General features: G+C 39.7%; 4 protein-coding genes and 1 long non-coding RNA gene across 5 annotated transcripts; all 5 read right to left on the bottom strand.

The window, feature by feature from the left end:
- Window positions 1-5,985: 5,985 nt before the first annotated feature.
- LOC133873411 (uncharacterized) lies at window positions 5,986-7,143 on the bottom strand. The gene has a single exon (XM_062311118.1). It carries the CDS (start codon window positions 7,141-7,143, stop codon window positions 5,986-5,988), a length of 1,158 nt encoding a protein of 385 aa, XP_062167102.1.
- Window positions 7,144-10,448: 3,305 nt separating this feature from the next.
- On the bottom strand, window positions 10,449-13,221 carry LOC133873603 (uncharacterized). The gene is made up of 2 exons (XR_009901133.1): window positions 12,865-13,221; window positions 10,449-11,675 (listed from the first exon to the last, which is right to left on the bottom strand). It is a non-coding gene; the product is annotated as an uncharacterized LOC133873603 (long non-coding RNA).
- A 915-nt stretch (window positions 13,222-14,136) lies between these two features.
- On the bottom strand, window positions 14,137-14,625 carry LOC133873412 (uncharacterized). The gene has a single exon (XM_062311119.1). It carries the CDS (start codon window positions 14,623-14,625, stop codon window positions 14,137-14,139), a length of 489 nt encoding a protein of 162 aa, XP_062167103.1.
- Window positions 14,626-14,680: 55 nt separating this feature from the next.
- LOC133873414 (uncharacterized mitochondrial protein AtMg00310-like) lies at window positions 14,681-15,667 on the bottom strand. Its single transcript, XM_062311120.1, has 2 exons — window positions 15,320-15,667; window positions 14,681-14,875 (listed from the first exon to the last, which is right to left on the bottom strand). The coding sequence occupies exons 1-2, from the start codon at window positions 15,665-15,667 to the stop codon at window positions 14,681-14,683; spliced, it is 543 nt and encodes a 180-aa protein (XP_062167104.1).
- An 81-nt stretch (window positions 15,668-15,748) lies between these two features.
- On the bottom strand, window positions 15,749-18,431 carry LOC133873415 (uncharacterized). The gene is made up of 3 exons (XM_062311121.1): window positions 17,883-18,431; window positions 16,149-17,559; window positions 15,749-15,978 (listed from the first exon to the last, which is right to left on the bottom strand). Exons 1-3 carry the CDS (start codon window positions 18,429-18,431, stop codon window positions 15,749-15,751), a joined length of 2,190 nt encoding a protein of 729 aa, XP_062167105.1.
- Between the last annotated feature and the right edge of the window lie 4,518 nt (window positions 18,432-22,949).

Genomic DNA, 22,949 nt, shown 5'->3' on the forward strand with positions numbered 1-22,949 from the left:
CCACTAAGATGCGGTACGACCCGTCTTTCCTAGGCATGGACTAGCTACGTCTTTAATAGGATACACATAATCAATGGAATAGTATAACCCATCTTCGGTTGGCACGGACTGTCTACCTAAATTACACTAAACTAGGGTGTAGTACAATCCGTCTTTCCTAGGCATGGTCTATCTAATCCTCTTGATCATATATCAATTAAAACCGTTGTATAACAATCATTCACATAATCACAGAAAATATGAAGGATTGAGTTCAATCAATATAAAAGACTTTCTAAGACAAGATAAGAAATTCATAATGATTGAATATAAACATTAAAATCAATTCTCACAGTTATACAACCATCATGCATAGAGAAAATCCCAAACTAAAATACAATTAAACCATTGTTACTTGGAAAGGGCTACATCAACACCCTATTAGGAGTTTAACCGCTCATCATGGTGCTGGGATGGCCTCCTGCCATGGTATTCTCCTCTTCAACTTGTTAGGTCTCCAAGAAGAATTTCTGTCTAAAGCTAAGCACAAGCCCAAGCACCAAGCACCAAGCACCAAGCACCAAGCACCAAGCACCAAGCACACATTCTCTTGAAGCTTAGGGGTTTATTTATAGGGAGCACACAAGTCCTAGAAGCCCTTGGAATTCCAGAAAAATCGTCTCTTGAGTCTTCTTGTCCAAGTAGGAGATTGAAACTTTAATCTAAGTAGGAAAAGGATTCCAAATTCGGCCAGAATTGAGGTCCTTTATTGCGAAGCGATTTTGATATATTAAACGTCCGAATTTGGGAAAGTCTATTTCTGACATATTTGTTGAATATTTTATTAGCTTTCCAACGCTACCAATTTTATTGCAATCCGATGTCTGATGCAAAAGTTATGATTCAAACACTGAGACATATGCAGAATCCAAATTTGAATCCAATCCGATTTTGACTCTTAATGGAGAAATTCCGATTTAATCCTTCACTTGATTTGATTAAACCTAACCACATCATATAGGTATTCTATTATGATTGGTTAAGCTTAAACATATCTTCTAGGTCTTCTCAAAGTGTGCTTTAAGCCCAAAATTAACGGAATTAATTGTGTCTTTATTTAAAACCTGAAAACATTAAAACAACACAAAATCAAACAAATAACAACGCTAAGGAATTAACATATATAAGTTAAGGGGCTTGAATGTGTAACATTCAACGCTTATCAATATGGCAAAAACCTCAAAGATCCCTTGGATGAGGTGGGACAGATTGAGTCGTTCTAAGTCAATGGGCAGGCTTGGTTTTAGAGACCTAGTAGTCTTCAATCAAGCTCTCCTAGCCAAGCAAGGTTGGAGATTAATTCAGAACCCAAATTCACTCACGGCCAGAACTTTCAAAGACAAATACTATCCTTCTACCACTTTTTTGCAAGCGTCTCAAAGGTCCCGAATTTCTTTTGTTTGGAGAAGTATTCTTAATGCAAGGAATCTTTTGTAGCAAGGTGTCCTATGGAGAGTAGGGGATGGTTGATACATTAAAGTTTGGAAGGATCGTTGGCTTCCAACGCCAACTACTCATACAGTTCAGTCTCCTCAAGTAAGGTTGGGGAAAGAGGCTACAGTTTCTGAGTTGATAGACATGGAGAAGGGGTGCTGGAATACTTCTATTATCAATGAGATCTTTACAGAAGAAGAAGCTAAGGTTATTGTAAATATCCCTTTGAGTTTGCGCTTTCCTTCAGACTGTCTAATCTGGATTGGTTCTGCAAGTGGGATCTTCACTGTAAAAAGTGCTTACCATTTGGGGATGGAACTCAAGGATAGGGAAAGAGGCCAATGTTCTACTGCTGTTACTGTTATAGATTCAGGTGTGTGGAAGGCTATTTGGGACATGAAAGTGCCGAATTGTGTAAAGCTCTTCATTTGGCGAGCCTGTCAAAATATATTGCCTAAGAGGGTTAATTTGTTTCAGCGCAAGGTGGTGGATGATTGTTCTTGTCCCTGCATGGCACATAAGAATAAACAATCATCCACGCTATGTGGTCATTTCCTGCTGCCCAAGATGTGTGGGGTGGAAAGCTCTCTTTTCCAAAAATGTAATACCCATCTATCGAGCTTTGTGCATTTGCTGGAATATAGTATGCAAAGGTTTAGTAAGGATCAAGTGGAGCTTTTGGTAGTTGTGGCGAGGAAAGTTTGGCTTCGAAGGAACCCATTGGTTTTTGAAGGGGTTTTACGACACCCAAAAGAGGTGCTAGAGTGACGCCGGAACAGAATAGCGATTATTCTGTAGGCTAATCAACAGACAATTTGCAAGGAAGAAAACAGGAAATTCACCCCAAAACAGAGAGAAAACTCTGAATTTTGATAATTTATCAATAACAATAAGCTGTCGAAAAACGCCCACAAGCCAGGCTTAAATAGCTGAAAATTAGGTTTAGGAGAATTTTTGCCAAAAATAGCAAAATCCCGAAAACCCTAATAAAATGAAATACGTAATAAAATAATTATTCTGCCGAAAATCTGGCCCAAATCGGACTCAGAATCACCTCCTAAACAATAAACGAAAAGTTACCATAAATGGCAAAAAATATCTAAAATTAGGGTTTTGACAAGGAAAACAGCGGATTTTGGGGCTCGAAACGAGGCGCACCGAGCGAAGCTGGTGGCCACAACGTGCGCGCCGAAGAGAGCTTTCCGAATTGGGGTCATATGCGTGAAACTTATACTCGTAGCCAAAGTTATGGCCAAATTACTGCAGCGCACTCGGAAATTGCCCCAATTAGGCCAAATTACGATTTCTTGCCAATTTTGCGCTGATCCGCCTGCTCCAGGTATTTCAGCGCCATTATTGTGCAATCTGACAACTCAGCGTCATCAGACTCGGATCCTCCTGCATCAATCACCCCGGGTTGGAAAGAACTCGTCCTCGAGTTCACAGCAATATCATCAGAATCCGCAAAATAAGAACTTAAGTGCTTCACATTAAAGACATCAGAGGTCTTCAAATGATTAGGGAGACGCAACCTGTAGGCGTTGTCATTGATCTTCTGCAATATTTCACAGGGTCCGATCTTCCGCTCCTTAAGCTTATTATACTCGCCAATAGGGAACCGATCACGGGTTAACACTGCCCAAACAAAATCACCAACATCAAAAAGTACCTGACGACGATGGCGGTCCGCTCGAGCCTTGTACTTGTCATTGCTCTCTTGAATGGCCAGTTTCAACTGCTCATGGATGCCCCGAAGATGGTCGGCCAGCTCATCGGCCTTAGGATTCAAACGACCGACACGTGGAACAGGAGCTAAGTCCAATACTCCGGATGGATTCTGACCATAGACAATCTCGAATGGGCTCATCCCTGTGGTCCTGCTCTTCGACCTGTTATAGGCAAACTCTGCCTGAGGTAGGGCCAAATCCCACTGCTTTGGCTTAGTCCCTGCCAAACACCGCAAGAGGTTGCCCAAACTCCGGTTCACCACTTCTGTCTGACCATCTGTCTGGGGGTGGTAGGCACTACTGAAGTTCAACTTTGTCCCAAGTTTTCCCCATAAGCTCCTCCAAAAACTACTAATAAATTTGGTATCCTGATCTGAAGTGATGGATCGAGGGACACCATGAAGACGCACAATCTCCCTAAAGTAGAGATGGGCGATCCGAACAGCATCCATGGTCTTCCTGCAAGCTATGAAATGGGCCATCTTGGAAAACCTATCGACCACAACCAAAATGGAATCACAGGTCCGTTGGGTACGGGGTAAGCCCAACACAAAGTCCATGCTGACATCAAGCAACGGAGCGTCAGGAACCGGTAATGGGGTGTACAAGCCTGCATTGGTGAGGACACCCTTGGACTTCTGACACACATAACAACGCTCCACAAAGTGAGCCACGTCACTGGTCAACTTTGGCCAATAGTAGTCAAAGGAGATAAGAGCCACCGTCTTGTCCCGCCCAAAGTGGCCCTCGTTATGAAGTTCAGTAATAATCTGTTGCCTTAGTGAACAATCTGGAATGCACAATTGTAACCCACGAAACAGATAACCATTATGCAAAATGAAATCAGAACGGTGACCATCTGTTACCTCCTGAATGATTTTCCCAAAGGAAGGGTCTGCTGCATACATGTCAGTGAAAGCTTCAAACCCTGCGACTCTAGTACTCATGGTGGTGAGGAGCATCGTACGACGACTCAGTGCATCTGCGACACGGTTTAGACTTCCTGCTTGGTGCCTTAGTGCAAAGGTGAATTCCTGTAAGTATGCCACCCACTTGGCGTACCGTCTACTTAGCTTGTGTTGCCCATTGATGTACTTCAGGGCCTCATGATCGGTAATAAGGATAAACTCTTTGTGTACCAGATAGTGACGCCAATGCTTCAAAGACTGGACGATGGCATAAAACTCCAGGTCGTAGGTGGAGTAATTCTTCTTTGATCCCGATAGCTTCTCACTGAAAAAGGCTATGGGACGCCCCTCCTGACTGAGAACGCCTCCAATGCCAACTCCAGACGCATCGCAGTTTACTTCGAACACCTTCTCAAAGTCAGGGAGTGCCAAAACTGGTGCCTCGGTCATCTTTTGCTTGACCAGTTGGAAACTGATCTCTGCCTCCTCAGACCACTGGAACTCACGACCCTTGAGGCACTCTGTGATGGGAGCGATCAGGGTGCTGAAATTCCTGATGAATCGGTGGTAGAAGGATGCCAACCCATGGAAACTCCTCACGTCGTGTAAGGTCTTTGGCTGGGGCCACTCCAAAACGGCATCTATCTTGGACTGATCTGCATGGACACCATCAGTAGATACAACAAAACCAAGAAAGGTTACCGATTTAGTGAAGAAAGAACACTTCTTCTGATTAACGAAGAGGCGCTCTGTTCTCAACGTACTGAAAACAGCACGGAGGTGCTCAAAATGTGACGTCCAGGTCGGACTATAGATAAGGATATCGTCGAAGTACACCACGACGAATTTCCCCATAAAAGGCCGCAGAACCTGATGCATGAACCTCATAAAGGTACTGGGTGCATTGGACAACCCAAAAGGCATCACCAACCACTCGTACAGTCCATGTTGCGTTTTGAACGCCATCTTCCACTCATCTCCAGGCCTTATTCTGATCTGGTGGTAGCCGCTTTTAAGATCAATTTTGGAGAAGACCCGAGAACCGGCTAACTGATCCAACATATCATCCAAGCGAGGAATTGGGAACCGGTATTTTACGGTGATCCGGTTGATGGCTCTGCTATCAACGCACATGCGCCATGAACCATCTTTCTTTGGTACCAACAGGGCAGGAACGGCACATGGACTCATACTCTCACGGATGTAGCCTCGCTCCAGCAACTCTACCACTTGCCGTTGCACCTCTTCCGCTTCCTTGGGACTGAGGCGATAAGCTGGCCTGTTCGGCAAAACCGACCCAGGAATCAAGTCAATCTGATGTTGGATGTCTCACATCGGTGGTAGTCCGGGGGGAAAATCTTCTGGCATGAGGTCAGAAAATTTTGATAGCAACCGCTGCACTTCTGGCGGCAATTCTGGAGTCTCGTCTACTGCACTTTTCCCACAAGGCAGTAACGCATAAATTCTGTCTTCACGCTCAACTTCGACTAAGAACCTAGACATAGAAAGCAGGTTAGTATTATCGGCTACCTGGGCAAGACTGGCTCCATCCCGACGAGGTGCTAACACAATTTTCTTCCCTTTGATGCTAAGGGTATAGGTATTCTTCCTGCCATCATGCACCACACTGCAATCAAACTGCCAAGGTCTGCCTAATAGTATATGACAAGCGTCCATAGATACTACATCACACCAAGCATTATCAAAATACTTCTTGCCTACAGAAAAAGATACTAGGCATCGTCTATCTACTTTTACCTCACTTCCTTTGCTGAGCCACGACAGCTTGTATGGCTTAGGATGATGTTCGGTCTTCAACTGCAATTTTTGGACAGCCTCATCAGACACTACGTTCTCGCAACTGCCACTATCAATGATCATCTTACATACTTTGTCGGCCACGTGCAAGTGGTATGGAAAATATTGGTTCTCAACCAATCATCTCCAGAGTCTCCCTTGGGAGTCAGCAGACTCTTACGAATGACTAGAGTCTCTTGGCCGTCTCCATACAGCACCTCTTCATCTCCATCTTCGTCATACAATGGATCTCCAGTCTCCTCATACGTGTAATCTGCCACGTCTTCCTCAAGCAAGAGGTTTTTACCCTTCTGGCTGGCAGGTTTCCTGCATTCACTTGCCGTATGCCCCTGTTCCCCACATCGATAACATTTAATATTAGGGTTAGGATTACCCTGTGTTGGCGGCTGGACAGGACGGGATTCTTGGGGCCGAACTGGGCGGTTGCCTTGATCGCTTCTAACCACAGGCCGTTTGTTCTGCTGCTTCTCTGCGACAAGTGCACGTTGATAGGCCTCCGAAACAGTCCACAGCGAGTGTAGGCTGAGGGCATCTTGTAGGGGCTGTCGCAATCCTCCCAAATACCGCGCCACCATCTGCTCTTCTGTCTCTGATAAATCATTCCGCGCGATCAGCTGATAGAACTCCTCGGTGTAATCATCCACTGATCTCATGCCTTGCCTCAACGAGTGAAGTCGCTGAAACAGGGTTTGAGTGTAGCCGAACGGAAGGAAGTGACTCTTCATCTTGATCTTCATCTTCTCCCAATCGGTGATCTTGGCTTTGCCTTGCCTCTCTCTTGACCGCTTCAACTGCTCCCACCACGCAGATGCTCGACCCTTTAATTTGATGGCGACCAGTTTCACTTTGTCGCAATCAGGGACTTCTTTATACTCAAAAATCCGCTCTATCTCATTCAACCAATCGACGAAACCTTCGGCTTGTAACGTGCCAGAAAACTCGGGCAGGTCTACCTTGAAACCGAGGGCTCCATGATGACGTTCCCTACCACGGTGGTCCCGGTTTGGAACAGGATTGTGATACGGGTTGTCGAAGGTGGAATCGGAATCGGAGTTCTCCATCTCACGATTGCCGAATTCCTGCACCGCAAGGCGCTGGGCTAATTCTGCAACTTGCCTCTGCAAATCTTCAATCATCACGTCCTGAACGCTACGATCACGGTGCGGAGCTTCCTCATTCGGAACCTGCCCACGACGACCACCACGACCACCAGCCATCGGAACTGATGAAGACCACGTCTCAGGAAGGTGCTGAAGCTCTGATACCAATTGACGTCGGAACAGAATAGCGATTATTCTGTAGGCTAATCAACAGGCAATTTGCAAGGAAGTAAACAGGAAATTCACCCCAAAACAGAGAGAAAACTCTGAATTTTGATAATTTATCAATAACAATAAGCTGTCGAAAAACGCCCACAAGCCGGGCTTAAATAGCTGAAAATTAGGTTTAGGAGAATTTTTGCCAAAAATAGCAAAATCCCGAAAACCCTAATAAAATGAAATACGTAATAAAATAATTATTCTGCCGAAAATCTGGCCCAAATCGGACTCAGAATCACCTCCTAAACAATAAACGAAAAGTTACCATAAATGGCAAAAAATATCTAAAATTAGGGTTTTGACAAGGAAAACAGCGGATTTTGGGGCTCGAAACGAGGCGCACCGAGCAAAGCTGGTGGCCACGACGTGCGCGCCGAAGAGAGCTTTCCGAATTGGGGTCATATGCGCGAAACGGATACTCGTAGCCAAAGTTATGGCCAAATTACTGCAGCGCACTCGGAAATTGCCCCAATTAGGCCAAATTACGATTTCTTGCCAATTTTGCGCTGATCCGCCTGCTCCAGGTATTTCAGCGCCATTATTGTGCAATCTGACAACTCAGCGTCATCAGACTCAGATCCTCCTGCATCATAGAGGAAGCTATCTTGTCTTTGGAGGAATTTAGAAAATGGAACATCTTGGAGGAATTTAATGTTCTGCAGCCAGAAGGTGTTTCCTTCTCCAGGATGGATAGATGGAGTCCTCCCCACCTTGGATGAGTAAAAGTTCATTGGGATGCCTCTATAAATTCTAAGGAAAAATGCATAGGGGTGGGCATTGTGGCTAGAAATAGTTTGGGGGATTTTGTTGGTGGTCGTAGTGTCATGCAGAAAATTGAAACGGACTCCAGCACTGCAGAATCCATGGCAGCTTTAATGGCAGTTTTGTTTAGTAAAGAGTTGGGCCTTAGTGAAGTTATCTTTGAAGGGGATATTGCCCAGGTTATTTCTGATATTAATTCTCCTCCTCCCCATTTCTCCAAGGCTGGGCATATAACAGAGAGTATGTCCTTGGAGCTAGAAGGTTTTCAATATGCAGATTTTGTTCATGTACCCAAAGAGTTGAACGGTGTGGCACAGGTTCTAGCTAAGAAAGCAACTATGTATAATTTAGATTGTTGTTGGTTGGAAGAGATATCTACGTGTATCTCTAATTTGGTGCTTGGCGAAAAGAGTTTTGTCCCTAGATCTCCTGTTGTGGGATCATGATTTGTAATCTTTGAAGATTTCTATAGGAAATATTTTTCCTGGTTCAAAAAAAAAAACATGGCGAAGTACAGGGTCCTACAGCTTCTATCAAGTACTTTAAAACGATGGGGTTTTATGTTTTCAAAATGAATTGGAGTGGGTCGCAGGGCAAGTACTGCTGGGACAGAATCGAGAACTTGGGTGACAGGTTGTTACTCATCGGAGAAAATTAATCTTTGTCGTTATCAGATGCTTCTGACGTTCGACAGTGCTATGATGATTACGGACATTCTTTAGAGAATTGTATCTAGTTCACTGATGATAATCTTCCAGGTTACTATGATGGGAACCATGATGTAGATTGGAATAGAGGCATCTACAAGTTATCGGATAGAAGTATTATCTCTTTACCATGTCGTACGCGGGATCCGCATGCACTTTGGATTACACCGATTCCATGCTTTGAGTTTGAGGTAACATTTTTTATACATAAAATTATCTAATTAAGTGAATGCCTTTATAGTACCTTGAGAAACTTTGTGTATTGCCTTTCTTAGGGATGGGGCATTGCAGGAATCTGAGGATGATTTTGAGGAAAACTGTAATAAATATCTAGACACAATTTATATCTCTGCTGAATTGCTATATACAATCCTAGCATAGATTCTATTTTGATCATTGGTTTAAGGCAGACTCTCTAGCTGTACGTATTTATTCAATCTTTTATTATTATTATTTGCGAGGAAAATGCAATAAAATTATAAATGATTATTTTAATAGTGTATAGTTGTTTGCTTGAAACCAAGTAATTGTTCAAAAAATCAACCATTGAATATGTAAGATTCACATGTAAAAAAATATGAAATATTATATGTTTACAACTCTTATACAACTGTTCAAACGACATTAATTTAAAGCATTAATTACTGTTCAAACGATGCTATTTAACGCCATTTTAATTTAAATTTAACGACATTTAAACAGTAAACAATGCTATTTTGTATAAACGACACTAATTAGATTATCTCCATTATAGGTAAGATATATTTAAGGTTGTTGTTGTTGTGTTAGAATGAATGTGGAATTTCGTTGGTGTGGTTTGAATACAGGGAAGACTGAAGGCAGGGAAACGATGTACAGAGATTCCATTAAAAAGGGCATTTTTTGCATTAATCCGCCCGTAGACAACGGTCGAGAAAGAATAACTAGCGAAATACCCACATTTGAAAGTCCACCGACTTTACAATTATATAAAAATGGAATTGTGATGCAAGTCTTAGGTAGAGACAGACGATATTTAGAAGGGAAATTAAGGTCTCATATCAGATGGTGAAAGAGTCGCCATTTAGAAGAATATATTTTAATTACTATTGTTAGGGCAAATGGCTAAATTAGTCCATGTGAACTGATCGAGTTTATAAGTGTTTGTTTCATGCCTATGTAACAAAATGACGTCTCTCGTACAAATATGAGTAATTTTTTTCAACAAAACTTTCATAAAATTACAATTTTACCTTAAAAAATTAATTAATTTGGGAGTTGTCGAATCACTCCATAGGCCTTTGAGGCTAGTCGGCCACCCCCTCTAGCCTGTTCTAAAGGTGGTTGACCATCCATAAGAGCCCTTCAAGTGATTTGACAGCTCTCTTCTTGTTGGTTTTGGGAGTAGTCGACCAGCCTTATCGTCCTTAAAGTGGTTTAACTACCCTTAACAATTTGTTCTAGGGTGGTCGAACTACCCCCAAAGGCTCTTGGAGGTGGTCAATCATCCTCAAAACTGGCTAGAGAGTATGGTCGACTACCCTCAAAAGCCTATGGAGATTGTCCAGTTACTCTTGAACAAATTAAAGTTTTTTAATCAGACAAAAAGTGATTAGGTGATAAATACTAGCTAGTGACAAAGCTAAGCTTTTCTAATTAATTAATGACTTATTGAATAGTTTGGTTCCACGGTTTTTCTAAGGTAATGTGATATTTGTTAATAAAGTAAGACCAAACATTCAAAAAAGAAGGAAAAAAAGAAGACCAGAAGTGTTATAAGTAATCCTCACCAACAACTCGAAAAAGAAAAGAAATCAAAAATTGTAAGATATATAAAATAAAACAACTCCATGCATACAAATATTTCTCACCGTGAATCTCAATCCATGGAATCAACATTCAAAACTGGCCAAGTCATGGCATTGGTTTGATTTTCAATCTGAAGCTTCGAGCGTCCGGCCATTTCAAGATGCCGATGGTATAACAATGCTACCCATCCCTCTCTGATCTTCTCCCGCCCTTGCTGCTGCTCCTTCTTCTTCTCTTCTTTCTCTACCCAACTCCCATTCCACACTCAAAATTTCATCACCTCTTCAGATTTCTACAGCTTGCAGTGAAAATGTCCTCCTTTTTATGGCTTTTCTTGATGCCAATATCCTCCTTTTCCTCAGCTTCTATATATATATACCTTTGTAGCGTGTGGCCAATGTTTTGGCGATCAGCAGTCTTTGTTGCACCAGCTGAAGAAAAACCTCATATTCAACAGTGATTAGTCTGCAAAACTAGCTAGTGTATATATTGGAATCAAAGTGCCGATTGTTGTTATTGGGAATTAGGCGTGATCTGCAAGGAGGGACGCATTATTGGTTTCGACCTGATCAACGAATTCATCTCGGGTGGACTTGACAATTCAAGCAGTTTCTTCAGTCTACAGCATCTCCAAAACTTGAGTCTGAGTTACAACAACTTCAACAAGTCTCAGATTCTATCAGAATTGGACAAGCTTCATAATGAATTTGAGTATTTTGAACCTATCAAATGCTGGCTTTGTAGGACATGCAAATTCCAATTGCGATTTCACGCTTGAGGAGGTTGGTTACTCTTGATTTATCTAACAACTACTTTCTCAAAACTCCTTTACTGAAACTTGAGAATCCAAATTTAAATATGCTCGTTCAGAACCTTTCAGAGCTTATAGAGCTTCATCTTGATGGTGTAAGCATATCAGTACAGGCGAATGAGTGGTGCCAGGTCTTAATTATCATCTTCATTGCCAAATCTGCAAGTGCTAAGCTCTTCAAATTGCCATCTTTCAGGCCCTATATATTGATTCCTCCTTGTTGAAGCTTAAGTCCCTCTCCATTATTCGTCTAGATAGTAATAATCTGAATACTTCAATCAGTTCCAGGTTTCTTTGCAGATTATACAAATTTGATGTCCTTGCAGTTCTTCAAAGTTGTATGACAATGTTCCAGAAAAAATCTTCCCGGTACCAAAATTTTAACATATTAATATAATAATTTTTTATATTAAATATTAAAAAAATTAATTTCAAAATCATTCTTCTAAAATTACTAATCAAATTTTCATGTTCAAATTCTTTTAATATATTATTCTCAATAGATAATATAACTAATCTATTTTATCTTTATTGTAAGATAAATACTTGTAAGTAAAATTTAATTAGTTGTGTACTAAAATCATTGACATGTGATTGGAATATGTAATAACGACTAACTAAAATCAACGGTGTCCATAATAGTAAGTATAACATATAAAATATCAAAGAAATAAATAATGATAAAATCAAAAAGCAAAAAATTAGAAGTGGTGAAAGAAAATAAGAGAAAAGAGAAATATAAAAAGAAAATGGGTCGTACATTAGTTTGGAATTTTTTTTTAATATTTTAAATATGCTACCCCCCTTCTAAAACTTCAGGGCAAGTAAAAATGAGCTTCTCTCATTTTATTTTTCCTTCACCTTTTTTTAGATTTTTTTTTTTTTTTTTTTTTACCAATTTAATATAAAAAAACCTTTTTTTTTTTTTCAGAGGAGGAGTGGGAGCACTTTTTATAAGAGTAATGATTGAACACCACCCAAAGATAAGGTTGAGCATGGGGCGCGGGGGGGGGGGGCGGGGATCCCTGCGGGTTTAGTTCCCCTATAACCAAAAAACCAAAAGACAAGACCCACAATTCAAAATTCCAATTCTTTCCCTTTTCCCACACTTTCCCGGCATTCAAACATAGGACACAACTAAAAATCAACCACAACCCAAAAATCCAAATCAATAATAATAAGTAAAATTCTGTATATATAATGAGCAAACCATCACATTCAAAGTAATACAAACTTCTATTTTACTAAATATGGAGTTTCATCAAAACAAAAAATAAATGGGTTAAAGTATATATGTACAGGCTAAACATCGTCGAAAAAAAATAAAAAATAAAAAAATTTGAAAGAGCAGCTCCTAGAGAAAAAGAGAGAGTTCATCAACAATATATCCATTAACTCTTTAATTGAGAGTTTCATTAGTTGAGACATGCCAATCCTATGTAAGATTATGCAGTAAACCTAGTAATTACGAGTGAAAGGAAGGAAAATATTCTATAGGTGAAAGAGAAAGAAAGAAAGATAGCAAGAGAAGCACAAGTGATCAGAGCTTACTGAATCAGGGGCAAAGGAATAAAAAAGGCGATCTTGGACTTTTGCCTTGATGCCACGTGTAGGGATCGCAGGACAAGTAAAGGTTCTTCACCAGAACTGCATTTCACCTTTTTGAGTCCAAGCTTACCTTTTGACCCTGAACCCTCAGTCAGGAGGTGACCATGACTGGTCCAAGCCAAGCAGATTCAAATCCAAGCTATCCCATTTCTTGAACCAGACCCTACACCCAGTTCACGGAATTAAAAGGCAAGCTCTTCGTGATTCAGTGAAGAAGAAGATAAGAAGAAGGGTTATGGCGCTAGGAAGAAGAAGAATTTGGAAGAAAAGAAAGGAAATATGATGGGGGCGGCGCTGGAGAGAAGAAGAGGGACTAAAACAAATTAGAATTTTTTTTTTTTTTTTTAATTACACGGGGAGGGGCGGGGTGGGGCGGGGATCCATGGGAAAAATAAAAATAAAACCCGTGCCCCGTCCCACCCCGCATGGGTTGGTTAAAATCCAATCCGTACCTGGGAAAAAAACATTAAAACCCGCGTTTTTAGAGGCGAGGCGGGGCGGGGGTGCGGGTTGGGGCGGGTTTGTTGGTTTTTGCTCTCCCTTACCCAAAGATACAACTTTTCACCACCTTACCTATGTGGTAAAGTGGTCCCCTACTTTAATTTATTTAAAAAAAAAAAAAAAAAAAACTCAAAAAGTAGTGGAGAACCACCTTACCACATATGTAAGGTGGTGAAAAGTTGTATCTTTGGGTGATGTTCAATCATTATTTTTTTTTATAAATAGGGGCTTTCGGTAGCAGCCTAACTAGCCTAGCCATGGAGATGGCCCTTGACAATATATAGGTGTCGCTAAAGGTAAACGTTGGCGTTTCAAGTGACTGTCGATAACAGTGTAATATATAGTAGCTTCATCTTTTTTTTTCTTTTTCTTTTTTCCTTTTTTTTTTCTTTTTTTTGTGGTATTTTTGTAAAAGTAATGCTAAAAATCACATTTTTATCGAATAATTATTCAACAATTTTGATGTGACAATCCCAACCAACCTTTAAATTAGTAATTGTTAAATAATAATAATAATAATTAAGGACTGAATTGGACTGCTTTAAGATAAATATTAAATTTATATATATGTGTGTGTGTGTGTGTGTGTGTGTGGTGGGTGGTGGGGGTATATAAAATAACTCTTTTTCTTCTTCTTTTTTGAACAGAATAAATCTTCATTCCATAAAAAAACTGGATAAAAATCACAACAAAATTGATCCCACCAGAGGGGATCTAGGGACAACATTGTTCCCTAAAAATAATATCACTAACACACGACGGGGTTTCTTCCAGCCAACAAAAATCCGAGGAAAAATGGGAAGCTTCTTTTGCTAATGTATCTGCTGCCTGATTACAAGCACGTGGGACAAAAGAAAAACTAGCCGTCCTGAAGCTTCGCATTTCACTATGTATGAACTCTAATAGGTGGCCTATCCAAGAGAAAAAGTGATGCTCTGTCTGAATTTCCTTCACAACCTGAGCTGCATCGCCTTCAAAAATCACTTCCATAAACCCCGCGTCTTTACTAAATTGAACTGCTTGAAGAGCCACCAAAATTTCTGCCCTTTTTGGAAGAACCTGCACCTGCTTCGCCACACTACGTGCCCCCAAACAAAAGCCTGAGCTGTCTCTAGCAATAATACCCAAGCCAATCCAACCTTTTGACACATTTAGTGAGGCATCCCAATTAATTTTGATGACACCAGCAGGGGGGGACTCCATGACAACTCTGCATTCCTCTTGTTTCTTGAGTCTTGCTGATCAATGTCCGGCTCCTTTAAATTGCATCTTTTGAACTCTTCAAAGGATATAACTGCTTCATTATAGACTGCATTTGGGTGAGCAAATTTACCTTCGAAGACGAGAGAATTTCTACGCAGCCATATTCGCCGAGCTGTAATGGCCAAAAGTGCATGCTCATTTTTGTCAAAACGCTCCATACAATACTCAAACAAGGCTCTAAAGGTAGTTCCTGCAAAAGTACATTTTTGAAAACATGACTTTTCACTCCCCCATACATCCTTGGCAGCCGGACATGACCAGAGTGCATGGAGGGTGCTTTCTTCTTCTAGCAAACAACACGGGCAAGTGTTGGTCTCCGTGACTCGTCGTTGGCAAAGATTGACCGGGTAGGCAGCACATCACTACAAGCTCTCCATAAAAAGAGCTTCACCTAGTTTGGGACCTCAAGAGCACATAGAGCTTTCCAAACCTTCCTCCCCTGAACTTCCGACAAGCATTGCCCCCCAGCCAAATCTTGGAGCTCCTTCCCCAAATGGTAAGCGCTACGAACTGAGAATTCTCCATGTGTAGTCCCTCTCTAGATTAATTTGTCCTGGGGCAGCAAAGAACTCAAAGGGATATTGAAAATTATTTTAGCTTCCTCCTCCGAGAAAACTTCTTGAAGAAGATTTACTTTCCAGCTCCCTTGCTCCTCGTCTATCAATTCAGCCACATAAGTGGTTGGAGTGGGCAGCCACTTATCACCCCATATTTTCACTGATTTACCATTTCCTATTCTCCATATAAGACCTTGGGACAGCAGGTCTTTGGCATTGAACAAGGTCCTCCAGGCAAAAGATGGCTTTGAGCCCAATGGAGCTTCTAGAAATGTACATTTTGGAAAGTATTTGGCCTTCAAAATCTGTGCTGCCACAAAATTGGAATCCTGCAAAATTCTCCAACCTTGCTTTGCTAGGAGAGCTTTATTAAACACAACCAAATCCCGAAAGCCAAGCCCCCCGATAGATTTTGATCTCCCCATTTGGCCCAACTCATCCAATGGATCTTGGAATTATTGGACATGTGGCTCCACCAAAAAGATTGCATCAACTGATTTAGCTCCTTACACAAAGAGATGGGCAATTGAAAGACCCCCATGCTGTAGGTGGGAATGCCTTGGATCACCGCCTTTAAAAGTTATCTCTTTTCCAACTTGGGAGAGGAATTTGATTTTCCAATTTTCCAACCTATGGGACACCTTCTCCAGGATATACTTGAAAGCCTCATTCCTGGATTTGCCCACAAAAGAGGGTAGCCCCAAATATTTATCTATGCGATGTGCCTCTGTCAATCCTGAAAACAATAAAATTTCATGTTTCCATTCCATGCTTGTGTTTCGGCTGAAAAAAAAAAAATGTGAGTCTTGTTTAGATTTAGCTTCTGTCCAGATCTTGCCTCATACACCTCCAAAATTCTGAGCAATCTCCACCACTCCACCGAATTGGATTTGCAAAAAAGTAAACTATCGACAGCAAAGAAAAGATGACTTAGTCTAGGGCCCCTAGGGGAAGTTGGCACCCCTGTGATAACTCCTCTCCTCTCAGCCCTTTGGAGAAGAGCACTAAGAGTTTCTGCACAAAGGAGGAAAAGATAGGGAGATATAGGGTCCCCCTGTCTAATCCCCCTAGAAGGGCGATTAAGACCCACTGGGTTCCCATTCACTAGAGCCGCGTAAGACACCGATCGGATGCAAGTCATCACAAGCTTCACCCATCTCTTTGCAAATCCCATTTTGATCATCACTGCTTCCAAGAAAGGCCACTCGACTCGAGTTTCTGCACAAAGGAGGAAAAGATAGGGAGATATAGGGTCCCCCTGTCTAATCCCCCTAGAAGGGCGATTAAGACCCACTGGGTTCCCATTCACTAGAGCCGCGTAAGACACCGATCGGATGCAAGTCATCACAAGCTTCACCCATCTCTTTGCAAATCCCATTTTGATCATCACTGCTTCCAAGAAAGGCCACTCGACTCGATTATAAGCTTTACTCATATCGAGCTTGATGCCCATGAAACCCACCTTACTCCACATCCTAGTCTGCATAGAATGCAGAGTTTCATAAGCCGCCAAAATCTTATCTGAAATGAGTCTCCCAGGGATAAAGGCACTTTGAGTAAGAGAAATGATTTCAGGCAGCACAACCTTCAATCTATTCGCCAATACTTTAGAAATCAACTTGTAAATAACATTACATAGACTTATGGGCCGAAATTCTGTAACACTACTAGGCTTGGCAGTTTTTGGAATAAGGGCAATATGTGTATTATTTATGCTATCATCCATTACGCCAGTGTTTAGAAAATGAAGGATGGCAGAGCATACCTCGGGATGAACCGTAGCCCAGTTTTTTTGATAGAAACAAGAAGAGAATCCGTCTGGACCCGGGGACTTGAGCGGGGGCATCTGATGGAGGGCCATAGAAATCTCTTCCACTATATAAACAGCTAGCAGCTTATCATTCATGGCATTTGTGACCCTACTGTCCAGAGCTTCAGTACAAGTATCAACCACTAGGTTCTCCCCACTCTTGAACAGCTCATTAAAATAATCCACAAAAGCTCCTTCAATTCCCTCCTTTGTAGTGCAAAGTTCGCCATTTTTGTCCTTTATCGAGGAGATCCTGCTGCTTCTATGTTTTTGATTTGCACAAGCGTGAAAGAATTTTGAATTGCGATCCCCGAATCTAAGCCAATTCTCCTTTGCACGTTGTCTCCATTTAATGTCCTCCTGCTCCAACAAATTATTAAGTTCCTCCTTTATAAAATCCTCTTGGCTTGAAGTACCCCTATTCTCCTGCATTTGGATGGATTTGAGCTCCTGTTCCTTCTGCTTTATTTGATCTTCCACTGTGCCAGCCTGTTTTCTAACCCAAATCTTCAGGGAATTCCGACAGCCATTAATTCTGCACTTGAAATTTTTTCAGGGTTCAATAGTCTTAGGCTTGACCCTCCAGACTTTCTTGATGACTGCCTGAGGTTCCTTCATTTTAGCCCAACTAGCTTCATATTTAAATACCCTGCTTTTATTCCACTGGACTTCTCTTGTGTTCGAAAAAGACACTAGAAGGGGATGGTGATCTGAAATATAATTGGCCAACACCTGAACTTCTATGACATCAAATAAGCTAGTCCAACCCCCATTGGCTACTGCCCGATCGAGTCTCTCCATAATAAAATCATCCCCACTCCGACCATTACACCTGTGAATTTAGGACCCACGAATCCTAAATCAGCAAGATTTCCATCTGCCAAAGCCTGCTTAAACTCCAGCATTTGCCTCGGGGGCCGATACGAAGAATTCAATTTTTCAAAATTAGAAAGAATCTCGTTGAAATCTCCTACACAGAGCCAAGGTTCCGGAGCAAACTCTGATAGATGACGAAGTAACGCCCAAGAAGCCGGCCTATGGATAACATCAAGCTGGCCATAAAATCCTGTAAATTTCCATTCCTTCCCCACACTGCCAGAGTTAATCACAGCATTTATGTGTCTCCTACTGTAATTCTGTATTTGGACTGGAGTTTCTGACTTCCAAAATAAAGCCAAACCACCACTACGGCCAACACAATCCACCACAAAAAGGTTATCAAAACCCAATTTTATTCTGACTAATTCCACCTTTCTACTCAACTGTTTGGTCTCCATGAGGAAGACCAAACTGGGCTTCTTATCTCGCACCAAACGGTGGAGAGTACGAACTGCCCGGGGGCTCCCAAGCCCCCGGCAATTCCATGTTAGCACATTCATTTTGAGAGGCGGGGTTGTTCCACAACCCCCGCCGGTTCAGCTTGTGGCTGAGACAATATGGACCCAGTTTTCTTACCTCTCTTCGATTGACTGCTAACCTCCACCTCATTCCCCATCTCCATTTTCCTTTTACCCTCCATATTTCCAGACTGTCCAGAGTGGTCCTGAGTAGTGCCAGCTTGGCGAGCCCTCTTCTTCCAGTGAGTAACTGAGCCCGTGTGAACAGGAGAATGATCACCATGGGGATTAGAGTTACCGTTGGAAGCACCATGAGCCTCTGGCTTGGAGGATTTATCTTTAGAAACATCAGCCTTCATTCGATCAACTCCCAACCCAACACATGGATGATAAGTGTTGTAATTAGGATCCTTTGCCAAAAAGGCATCACTAGAAGCTTCATCTAATGGCTCATATGTCATACGACCCAATTCTGAATCCCATTGGCCCAAGTATTTTTGTTTGGGCCCACTAGAAGGCCTCTCCAAATTCGAATTTAAGCCCTCTGCTGAATTGTCATATGCGTCATTATTATACTGCGACCCCATAACTTGCCATCTTTGTCCTTCCGTTGCATCCGGTAGATCTCTCTTATTCATTATAGCATTTACTTCCTTTTCAGGTGGTGTTTTTTAAAATGCCAGGTTTCCTTCTTTGGCCACCCAAACTTTCCATTTTTTCTCATACTCCATAACGCCTCCTTCCTGCTCTTCATGCCCATGCAGATTTTGCGCCGCGATACTTACCTTGCCATAATTGTCCCTTGCCAGCTCAATCGCCATCACCGAAGAGCTAGGGTTTGTTGTGGTATCCCCGCCATCATCGGAGTCATGATCGGTGTTCTTCGAGTTCGGTTTCCAAGTCCCCTCCGATCGATTTTCATAAACTCTGCAATATTGGTTAGTGATTGGAGCTTCATCCACCATTTGCTTGAGTATAAATGTTATATATATTCTACTATACACTTATTTATTTCATATGTGGAGTGCCTGTCAGCCATTAAATTTCCAGAATTGATAGGGCACTATCAGCTTAACCTATTGAGATTGGGGTGTCGTATATGGTATTTATGTTACTTCAAATGATATAGATGTGAAGAGCACTATCACCTTAACCTAATGATATTCTTCACACTTATGTCACATTAGGCAGTTGACACGTCGTATTTTAAATGGTTTTTCATATCAATCACTTAAAAATAATAATAATAATAATATAAATCACTTAAAACACATCACATCATTCAGTATAATATAAATGTGAAGAGTAGTATTATAATTGCTGGCTTTTAGTAAACGCTACCAATTGGACAAAGATACTTTTATTTTAAATGAAATATATAATATTCATTTTATGGTCGATCATGATTTAACATTAGTATATTTAATGGTATATATCAAGCTAATATTTACATATTTTTTAAAAAAAATTAAAAATATAAATTTATACATATCATTAAATACATTAATTTTATATAAAGAGTCTCATATTCTCCGCCCATTCACATTAATATTAGTGTTTCGTGAACCATCATCGCTATTTATTCGCAATCTTGATCCTTTATGTCTGAGGTATTCTTCAACAAGTTGTGAACGCAGAATAAGTGGGATTTTCCAGCTCCACTTGTCTTTCCCTTTTTTATTTATTTTCTTTTTTTACGGCTTTCATAAACAAAAGAGATTTGGATTACCGAACTTTTGAATATAATTAAGAATAAGATTAGGTAGACATAAGGTTTCTTTAACCTTTTTACGAAAGGATAAACCATACACTAAGTCCAAGAGAAAAACGTCTAATACTACTCTTTTAGACTATAGAATGTAAACCTAATTGGGGAAGTTTAAAGGTGGTTTTTAAAGAATAAATATATTTGATCATTCTAATCATGTGAACAAAAGTCCATATTAAATAATATTCCCATAGAAAAAAGAATCGTTTTGTCGACCGTTTTATTAAAAATACATATAAAAATTATATGGATATGTTAGTTTAATAATTTAATTTTTTAAAATATATTTATCTTAATTTCTTTTTTCTATTTTTTTGGGGGGACGGCCATGTTTGGGTGTTACATTGCTATTGATCGAAAAGTAATGTTAAAAATTATATTATTATTTTATTATGTTAACGTGTCAAAATCAATTTTTGCCTTTAAATGAAAAGTTGTTAACAAAAAAAATTAATAATTACTTAGCACTCTCAGCAAAATAAAATAATATTGAAATAAAAATGTAACTTTTAGTCGTTTTCTTTATCGAATGGTCGAGATCACATGGTATTGATAAAGCTGCAAGTGAGGTAGGTCCACGTCATTTATCACTTCAATTTAAGTAATTATATTTGTACATGAATTTAATGTCCACCAGGACCTCCATCAAAATGACATATACCAGACTCACTTAATATGCAATAATGTAAAAATAAAATTACTCTGTTAATTTCTCTCACTTTACCAATAGCTCAATCGGCCGGATACCATACTTCATGAAGTAGAGGTCACTAGTTCGAATCATTCCTCCCTCTTTTATATGAACATATAAAAATTAAAAAAAAAAAAAAAAAAAAAAAAACGGTTATATCGCCACATAATTATTTAGTGGGTCCAGAAGAAGTTTAGTTGATGGGTTGGGTGGGGCCATTTTAGGCATATTAATTTCTGGGATCAACTTTCAAATAATTGAAGGAGGGGGGACCCACGACTCATATGCCTGTCTTTATATGAGATCTGTTTGCTTTTGTCAGTTTGATTTGATTATTTGACTGGGTTTCATTTTTTTAATTGCTCAGGAAAAATATAATTCTTGAATTCAACTTTGAACCGTTGAAATTGGAACGCATATTTCTAATGTTTTGTTTAAGGACACAAGTTTTATTTTTCCTAATATAGGCCCCCAACTAGACCAAGACCATGCTTTAAAATGCACTCCTTATAAAAGTCATCAAAATTTCACTTATTCCTTGAATTATCGCAATTTTTTAATATGTTTTTAGTAATTTTAAACGATATTTTTCTTTTTGGCAGATAGAATCAGAAATGGAATTATTAAATAATTAAATTTACCTATTTTTATAAGTTTAAACTTTTAAATAATTAGTGATTTAATATGATATTAGAGTAAAAGTCTTAAGTTCAAACTATTTCTGTTATTCACTTTAATTTTCAATTAAAATATTTTACGTTTTAAACTTCATTTATTAAAAAAAGTTCAGACCCACGCGGTAAAGAAAAAGTCTTAAATAATTAAAATTTACCCACAAAGCTTTTAGAACAATAAAAGATTTAACTATTTCTATTACTCACTTCAAATTTAATATAAAAAGCTTTTTTTGGGAGGAGGAACGGGGATGCTTTTTATAATTAGGGGCTTTAGGCGACGGCGTTACTAGCCTAGCCATGGAGGCGGCCGGCCCTTGGCAACATATGCTTGTCGCTAAAGGTAAACGTTGGCATTTTAAGTGACTATCTGTAACAGTGTAATAGATAGTGGCTTCTTTTTCTTTTTCTTTTCTTTTTTTTTTTTTCATTTAGTAATATTTTTGTAAAAATAGTGCTAAAAATCACATTTTTATTTAATAATTATTCAACAATTTTGACGTAACAATCCTAATCAACTTTTAGATATGTGTGTGTGTAACATAATCTTTTTAAAACATCATTATGTGCTTGAATATAAATGTTATATACTACTCTCATTCCATATGTGGGATTACCTGTCAGCCATTAGATTTGAAGAATTGATAGGCATGCACTATCACCTTAACCCATTGAGGGTTTCCAAAAATAAAACACCTATATATTGAGATTGGGGTGTAAAATAACGGCAAAAAACGCCACTATTTACTTATAACTAATGATATTCTTCACACTTATGTCACACCGATTAACATATCGTGTTTTAAATGACTTTTCATATTAATCACTTAAAAAAAAAATTAATGTAAGCCACTTAAAACACATCACATTAGTCAGTATAATATGAATGTGAAGAGTAATATTATAATTGCGGGCTTTTAGTAAACGCTACCAATTGGACAAAGATTCTTTCTATTTTAAATGAAGTATATAATATTCATTTTATGGTCATAATTTAAAATTAGTGTATATGAAGCCAATATTTACACATTTTTTTAAAAATTAAAAAATATAAAAGTATGCATATCATTAAATTATTTAAATACATTAATTTTAAATCTTCACCATAAAATAAAGAGTATCATATTCTCCACCCATTCACAGCATCAGGATCCTCTCCAGTTGAATTTCAATCGGAGATGAGCCAATCCCTTATGTTAAGGGACAGTTTTATAATTTCATATCATGTAAAATTACAAAACTACTCTCAACATAAAAGACTGACTCCTCTCCGGTCTCTCAATCGGAGTGGATCCTGGTCCCTATTTGTATTGGATCTGGCTTGTATGCGGTAGTTTACACTACCGCATACATGCTATTGCCAAAAAAGAGTATCGTTTTGACTATCAATATTACATTAAGTTGATTTCTCTAGCTTCACAATAAAT

Source organism: Alnus glutinosa, chromosome 7 (genome assembly GCF_958979055.1).
Source record: "Alnus glutinosa chromosome 7, dhAlnGlut1.1, whole genome shotgun sequence".
In the NCBI taxonomy this organism is placed as follows: domain Eukaryota; kingdom Viridiplantae; phylum Streptophyta; class Magnoliopsida; order Fagales; family Betulaceae; genus Alnus; species Alnus glutinosa.

Bases quoted from the DNA above. Each gene is read 5' to 3' on its own strand.
- LOC133873412 (XM_062311119.1), bottom strand. From the start codon at position 14,625: ATGGAGTCCCCCCCTGCTGGTGTCATCAAAATTAATTGGGATGCCTCA.
- LOC133873414 (XM_062311120.1), bottom strand. From the start codon at position 15,667: ATGGGGAGATCAAAATCTATCGGGGGGCTTGGCTTTCGGGATTTGGTT. The intron at 14,876-15,319 runs GTAAATCTTCTT...GTACTTTTGCAG, and splicing joins AGGAGCAAGGGAGCTGGAAA to GAACTACCTTTAGAGCCTTG.
- LOC133873411 (XM_062311118.1), bottom strand. From the start codon at position 7,143: ATGGCTGGTGGTCGTGGTGGTCGTCGTGGGCAGGTTCCGAATGAGGAA.
- LOC133873415 (XM_062311121.1), bottom strand. From the start codon at position 18,431: ATGAATGTGCTAACATGGAATTGCCGGGGGCTTGGGAGCCCCCGGGCA. The intron at 17,560-17,882 runs GTAATGGTCGGA...AATTCCCTGAAG, and splicing joins TGGGTCCTAAATTCACAGGT to ATTTGGGTTAGAAAACAGGC. The intron at 15,979-16,148 runs GTTTACTTTTTT...TATTGTTTTCAG, and splicing joins TCTTTTCTTTGCTGTCGATA to GATTGACAGAGGCACATCGC.